This window comes from Branchiostoma floridae, chromosome 9 (genome assembly GCF_000003815.2).
Source record: "Branchiostoma floridae strain S238N-H82 chromosome 9, Bfl_VNyyK, whole genome shotgun sequence".
Taxonomy (NCBI): domain Eukaryota; kingdom Metazoa; phylum Chordata; class Leptocardii; order Amphioxiformes; family Branchiostomatidae; genus Branchiostoma; species Branchiostoma floridae.
In genome coordinates this window covers 3,556,657-3,564,273 of record NC_049987.1, presented here as the reverse complement: position 1 = coordinate 3,564,273, position 7,617 = coordinate 3,556,657, and the positions used below count along the sequence as shown (strand labels likewise).

General features: G+C 40.0%; 1 protein-coding gene across 5 annotated transcripts in view; it reads right to left on the bottom strand.

Moving 5' to 3' along the window:
• LOC118423400 (glutamate receptor ionotropic, kainate 2-like) overlaps positions 1 to 7,617 on the bottom strand; it is a 37,748-nt gene that overhangs the window by 4,420 nt on the left and 25,711 nt on the right. For 3 of the 5 annotated variants that reach the window (XM_035831536.1, XM_035831540.1, XM_035831535.1), the window contains exons 8-13: positions 6,531 to 6,638; positions 5,901 to 6,011; positions 5,186 to 5,386; positions 3,890 to 4,128; positions 2,592 to 2,736; positions 886 to 1,065 (exon numbers count right to left, since the gene is read on the bottom strand). In XM_035831536.1, the coding sequence (XP_035687429.1) occupies positions 886 to 1,065; positions 2,592 to 2,736; positions 3,890 to 4,128; positions 5,186 to 5,386; positions 5,901 to 6,011; positions 6,531 to 6,638 (984 nt within the window). Of the gene's footprint in view, positions 1 to 885; positions 1,066 to 2,394; positions 2,534 to 2,591; positions 2,737 to 3,889; positions 4,129 to 5,185; positions 5,387 to 5,900; positions 6,012 to 6,530; positions 6,639 to 7,617 lie in introns of all 5 variants that reach the window. The other 2 variants (XM_035831539.1, XM_035831537.1) reach the window with 1 other exon arrangement.

Genomic DNA, 7,617 nt, shown 5'->3' with positions numbered 1-7,617 from the left:
TAGATATTCTCATTAATTATGCAATGTGCTCCTATTTTGCATAATTGGTATTTTATCTTGTACAACATTGTCTAAGGTACCTACATACCAAAAATCATGAAAATCCGTTGTTCCCTTCTTGAGTTATCCTCTTCAGAAGTTTTTGACAAAAATGCCCCTGCTATCCCAAAACTAGACGCTAGGGGGCCCAAACTTATGCCATTTCTTCCTGAAAACAAGAGCTATCTAACACTCAAAAATCGTGACCATAGCATGTTCAGAACACCGAGATAGCAAAACCGGAAGTTGCGTTGCAGTACCAAGGGGAGCCGCTAGGGGGCCCAAAATCGAATCATTTCTAGCTTTCATCACACCCCACCTACACACCAAGTATGAAACCAATCCACCCAACCGTTCTTGAGTTATCTTGTTTACACACACACACACACACACAGACACACAGACAAATGCGGGGTAAAATATAACCTCCATTCCATTACATTTCATGGAGGTAAATATAACCTCCATGACATTTCATGGAGGTAACAAACAACCTACCAACCAACCAAGCAACCAACCAAAATACCAACCTACCAACCAACAAAACAACCAACCAACCAACCAACAAAACAACCAACCAACAAAACAACCAACAGAACAACCAACCAACCAACCAACCAAACAAACAAACAACCAAACAACCAACCTACCAACCAACCTACCAACCAACAAAACAACCAACAAAACAACCAACAAAACAACCAACAAAACAACCAACAAAACAACCAACCAAACAACCCACACACTAACTCACTTGGGTGTAACCACAAACCATTTTTGATCAGTCCTTCGAGTGGTTGCTTAGGGCAGGTTTGACCGTATAAGTAAAATTACTTGTTGGTATACCTTGAAAAATGTCATGGTGGTCCCTCCCTGGAGGCAGCCGTAGTGGATCTGTGTTTGCGCGGCCAGATCCTCTGCTGACTCGATCGGTATGACCATCCTCTCCACGGTCAGGAAGGCCGCCAGGTTTGCCGTGTAGGAGGAGATGATAATTAACATGAAGAACCACCAGGAACCCATCACCTGGTTGGAATATGTTGTCAGCTTTTACAACATTGGAAATCAAGTGTCACTGACACAGTATTTCATGCAAATTGAGACACCGACGTCAGCCATACTGTATGCAGTTAAGACAAAATTGCTAAGGTCATAACAGAGGCCATAACAGAGGCCATTGTTGGTTTGGTACAATAAGGTCTATATCTCAAGTTCTGTGATGCCAATTAACTTATAATCGAATGTTTATGTCTTTTATTATCATTATTATCATTATCAAACATGTGTCAATTATTATATTGTAGCATGGGTAAGACATATACTAGTATCCGATCCTTCTGCATAGCTGTGACAATTGCAAGTTTGATTTACGGATGTTAATGATATTCTTGGAACGTTGGTGCTTTAATTAAGTTATCATCTAAAATCCACAACTAGGTAAAAATTAAATAAGTTGGAGATGTTATGAAACATGGCTGGAGTATCACCGTGTGCCGGACTCGCAGTAATGATGTCCACCTGTTATTTCTTTGGGTCTCACCAGTTAGTCACATACTTTTATATCAATGCCAAAACAGAGGTACTATCCCCAAGGCATCAACCAAACAGTTGACATTCAAGTCAATGATAGATCGGGGCTTAAGACTCTCAAGGTTTACAAACAAACACGGTTTAAAGCAATGCAATTAAAATCACGACCCATCATTCTTTCAAAGTGAGCCTAAGTCGATGAAATATTACCATGGATTCATTCGTCGCAATATTTTCATATTAGCGTTCTTATATTTTTATTAATAGAGATGGATCACATCGACGTAGAAAAACCTATGATATATTTTGCTTTGTACGAAATGTCATTGTGAATTTTCACCTTTTTGGTTTTGTCTTTGAATGAAGATTATGGCATAACCGCCTGCTATGCACAACGGAGGGTGCATGTTTATTCATTGTTTAGGTAATAGAATCACAAAGATAAATGCAAAGACACGGTCAAATACGTTCATGCTTCAAATAAATCCATAAATCTGCAAGATACATAGACAAGTGACTGCTTAAAAACATCAAGGACACAATTTCTATCAATATGCAGTGAATGTGTAAACGCACGCATAATGTGAAACATCGGCCATAAACGAGAAACAACGAGGAATAATCATCTGGCTTCTTGTTTACTTGGACGAACCATGCATCGACAGAGGAAAATCTGGTGAAGTGCAGCCTGTGAAGCGGTGGGGAATGGATGTTGGTGAAAAAAAACTGACAGGGTTAGAAGTACAAGCATGAGGTCATGCAAGACAGGCCATGCAGATGAGACAGTCATGTATGTCCATGCCAGTGGTCACTCATCGAACTCACGGTCCGAGTGGAGACTGCTCTCGGCAGGGACTCAGAGCCCTGCTGCATGAAGGCACCAATGTTGTACCAGAAACTGTTCAGGAGAGTGAAATTGTTCTCCTCCACATTGGAGTCTGGGTTACACGGATCCGGATCGTACCTGGAGTAGTGGAATCAGAGGATGTAGTTAGCTTCGTGAGGGATGTTTACCAACTCACCATCTTGGTAGAAGCAGCCCGTGACCACATGTCTGAACCCTGCTGCATTAAGGCACCCAAAGTGAACCACAGACTGTTCATCAAAGTGAAGTGATTCTCCTCCATAGCAGGCAGATCTAGAGACTCATACGGGTCGATGCTAATCCTGCAAAAAATCAGGTTCAAGAATACGAGGGGTGATCAATAAGTACTCAGCCTCACCCAGAAATAATAAGCACAACTCGTGCAACAACTTTCTAGTATGACACCTTTTATCAATATTCTTCAAATTTCAAATCATTGCAGTCATTACTTTCCAGGCAACGTTTTTTGAAAATAAGTAGGTAAGTGGCAAAGAGAAACAAGGGTAAACTGTGATTAGATATGGGCGGGTCGAGTTCCCCATGCCGTAAATTCTTTGAAGACATTGTCAAAATATTTCATAATTACTTCCGTCCTATTTTAAGTACAAAGGATCGGCTTTATGACTTTCAGTAGAGCAAGTTGACCCGCACATTCCCAAGTCGGAGCTAATTTGTCCACGTGTTTTTCCTTGTCCCTTACCTGATGTTACCGGGTGTAGTCTGCAAAGTAATGATCACAATAATATGAATTTTTTGTACACATTCAGAAAAGACTTTATACTTGACATCTATGTATCAAAATCTGAGCTGTGCTTATTATATAAGACATTATTGATCACCCCTGGTTCACCATATCTTAACTTATTGTCTTTTCTATTCTACTATCTATTCAAAGGCGTTTTCCAATACCTCACAAAGTACATATATCTCTGATTCGTATCAAAGATATATCTATTGCTTCATCTGCGCATCAACAAGTGTAATTCGGAAAAAAAAAGCAAATCATGATTATAGCAGCGAAAAGTAAAAACGATAGTCCAGAAGTAACTTAAGATCAAACCATAGAAAAGATTGCCATCAATACAATTCTATCGTTTGATAAAAGCAACGTCAAGTAATATATTTTAATGTAAAAGTCAATATTCTTAAAGGAAGAGGTACATCGTCAGTAACATTAATTAAGATATGAAAGATTGCAAAATGTCTTATATCACACATTATAATAGTTCATTTTATAAATAAGGTCAACTGTAAAATGAGCTGAAATATTCATTCGCTTCGGTTTATACCGTATGTTGCTCACTGGTTGTCTTCACTCTTATTAAATGTAACACGTTTTGTTTTGTTGTTCATGTATGGTGGGCTCCCTTGGAAATCAACTCCCAATAAGTTGAAGGGGCCACCCACTTGTCCTGAGATTAATAAATAAATGAATAAATAAATTAAGTAACTTACCACTCATATGGGGTGAATCTTGCTACGAAGAAGAGCACCCCACTGACGCCCACATAAGCTAGTAGGACGTACAGCCAGATGTCGTACGACAGCGGCGACAGGAAGGCGAACAGTCTGTCTTCGGTCTGTGGTTTTCTGTAGAGGATGCTGATCCCGACGTTCATGAACGGTTTGGAAAAATCGATGACCTTTTCTCTACTGGAGGTTATGGTGAAGGGGGCAACGGCCAGGTCCGCTCTCTAGGGATCGTACAATTTAAGACCATAAGGACGTTTGCGTACAACACAATGGTTTAACGAAAAAAATAGTTCAATTTAGGGATAAACAATGACTGACCAATATCTGTCAGCTTAGGGTACTATATATATATAATGCTATGAAAAAAAAAGAAATCGTGCCATAACAATGTGAAGTGCACTATGCATCTAGTTGTGTTCTGTTTTGAGTAATTATGTTAGATTAGTACAATAGATATATATAAGGGTAGATACGTTGTAGTTATTAGGAATGCGTGTTATTTGCCATACATTGTACCCGATGCAATCGTTTTGCAATTAACTTGACTTGACTTTACTGGACGTTTTTGCTAAAAGCCCATCGTCTGCAAGAAATGAATAGATGCTGATGGAAACATTAAGAAATAAATCCCATAGTGATTTCTGATAGCAAACAGTTTAGCTGAAATAAAAAAAAATGATAGGATATGTTAAAATGCATAGCTTTTACAACATTTCTATTCATGAAAAGTATTTTGGAAAAATACGCCAGATGTTATCATTGGAAACTACGGTAATGTTTGTATATTAGTATGTTTAGGGTAAAATCACTTGCATACACGTTACTGGTTAGACCAAACCTTGGATGCCGTAACAGTATGGGATCTGTATACAAAGAAAGGCAAAAATAAACTGAAAGGGTATAGATCCAAGCTGCCAGATTCTGTACAATGAGCTAAAGCAGGGATGTTAGTGTTACCAATATGAAATCAGAACTGCAATGGAAGTCACTTGAAGTTACCAACCTAGGATTGTTGTGTTCAAAAAATTCGTATTTTCCCAGAAGTTTCGTAGAGTGGAATATGCTATCACCAATCACAAGCATCTTCTCTGGATAGTTTTAAAGAACACTTGCAGATAGATGTGTAAAAGCTAGGTGTGACGGATCGTTCAGTGTAATAAAGCCAGCTGCTGCTCCGCTGGGGAACTGGTCTGTTACACCGAAGGGCGGTTATACCGGCTATATAGATACATGTGTTTTATTCTGAGCTAAAAAGTGCAAAGATATAACGTTACGTACTCGTTCCATGAGCTCCCGTACCATCCCATCCCACACGCCGTCTTCGTTCTCAAACCCGTAGTTGGCGTCTGGCACCAGGGAAACCCTGTACTTAAAACCCAGCATCTTCGACAGCTCGTCTAGGAGATCCATGCAGTAACCTTCGAACAGGTTGTCGCCTCCAGATGTCCAGTCTCTCTTGAACATCACAAATGGTGGCTCCTGATGGGGGAATGTTGTTTGCACATTATCAACATAGAGTCTGCCAATTTTGTACCTCAAACATGGTAGAAGATGAAGTGCACTTTACTGTTGATTGCGATATGTATGTAAATGATAGAACTACTCTATCTAATTACATGGAAAGTAGATTCCCTCATTTTAGACACAGTAGCACTGACAAGTTTATATTCCTCATGCATTTTGACAAACCGACCATAGCTAAACCCATACAGTCCTACATTTTCACCATTACCGAGAAGCGAGACGAAGTCGAACTGTTGTGTTAGACTAGATTTGTGATTCCGCGCAACTTATCATTTCATTATCATAACACAGTTTATAATCTAAAATGCTGTTCATTGTCTACTTGATCTTAGTCCAATATCAACAAATTCTACGCGAAAGAGTGCCTGGGGTTCGACTGTGTAAATCTAATGCGGCGCTGTTGTGGCAATAACCATTATATTTTTCCAAAGCACACATTGTAGTTGACTTGTAGAAGTTATAGTATTACCAATCTTGTGGTGACAACAAAAGTCCGGTTCCTGAGGGACCCTGGAGACACTGCCCGGCCCTTCTTCTCTTCTGTCATGTTCAGACCTTTGTCAGGTGTCCAAAAACCAAGCTATAAAAACAAACAAAACAGTTTTATCAAAAAGATTTTCAATCCCTGAAATTTCTACTCTAGACTTATGTAGTAAAGTTCTTCAGGCACACCCAAGGAGTACACCCGACGTTTCGATGTCTGTCAGACACCATCATCAGGGTAGAATGACTGGAAACCTTTTCTTGTTGCTACTTAGGTAGGTGTAGGTGGCGCCGCAGCAGCAAGAATGCCGTCCCAAACGTGGCTCAGCTTGTATCCCCCCTCGTCTCTGTTCATGACTCTTTCCCAATTGCTTATGCCTAAATGACTTTTGTTCCAACCATACAAATCTAACTCTTTTGCAGTACTCTTTTTATCCCTCAATTTACCCCTCTTGTCCGCAAGCTACCTTCATTACATATGTCATGATATGTCATAAGTCGATGCATCCGTTTATTTGCAATGACTTCCAATAATAAAAGGATGCTAAGATAGACAATAGTATACTGAATCTATCAGATGTGAAAATGTGGCCGATAAACAAAGTGTTCAGATTACCCTTTGTGCCTTGGACTGTTCTCGCACGTTGATAACGTTCAGTTGGAAGGTGGTCCTTCTGCCGTTCTTGTCAAACCCAATCGGTCCGGACAGACCCTGGATACTGACCTAGCGAAATAGGTTGAAAATAATTCTCTGTAGTTAGCGTAACGTTGCGTAACGTGGCGTAATGATAGGATGTTTGGCCACAATCCTAGAGGTTTAGTGTTCTAATCTCTGAACAGGCGTTTATATGCAATTAGGTAAGACACTTTGCACGACTTAACTCGGGTGAAAATAAGCACCTAACTATGGTTATACGAAGATTCCTCGGATAAGACGTTACTGGAGGAGAACCACGCATCAAGCACATAAAAGAACCCACCACGTCGGAAAAATAGGGTACGCCGTACTTGTGAGTGGTTCAAATAAATCATTCCGGATAGGCAGCGTCTACAAGCCTGGTTTGTTTTGCCATAAGGCGGTATGTCATACAAACAAACTGAATGTAAGGGAAACATCGTGATGTACAAATTCTTGCGAAGCATCCGTAATGTTATATTGTATAGAAGTCGTTGAACGTAGTTATGTCTTCCTTTCGAGATATTGATTTATACTGTAAACTTCTACTACCCTGTTAAGTACTGATAATGGCATTTCGACAATACTCCAAATCAGCAAAGACGTCAACGGAAGACAGAACACTACTCTCGGTCGGATAAGTGCAAAGAATTTACAACGATAATATCCTCCGTATTGCAGCAGCTTTTGTAAAGGTTATAAAACTTTGAAGGGACAATCCCGAAGCTGACAGCACATGTTCGATCTTACCATAAAAGCTCATTGGGTCAAGCACCTTTATTCTCTCCTGTTCTATGCCTTCGTTCCGGATCTCTAGTTTTACCATTTGTCTTGTGACCCAGACGTGTTGGACAAGTTGTGTGCAGAAACCATTCACCATTTGACCAACCCCACAGTGATATATTCTAGCTGTGCACCTGTGTGGCGTTAAAGGATCTTACCATGGCTATTGTTGTAAACCTCCTCGAAGTGCCTAGTGGCAGTTTTCCTTGGTGATTCTTTGCAGTCTATATGTTACAGGCTTGCT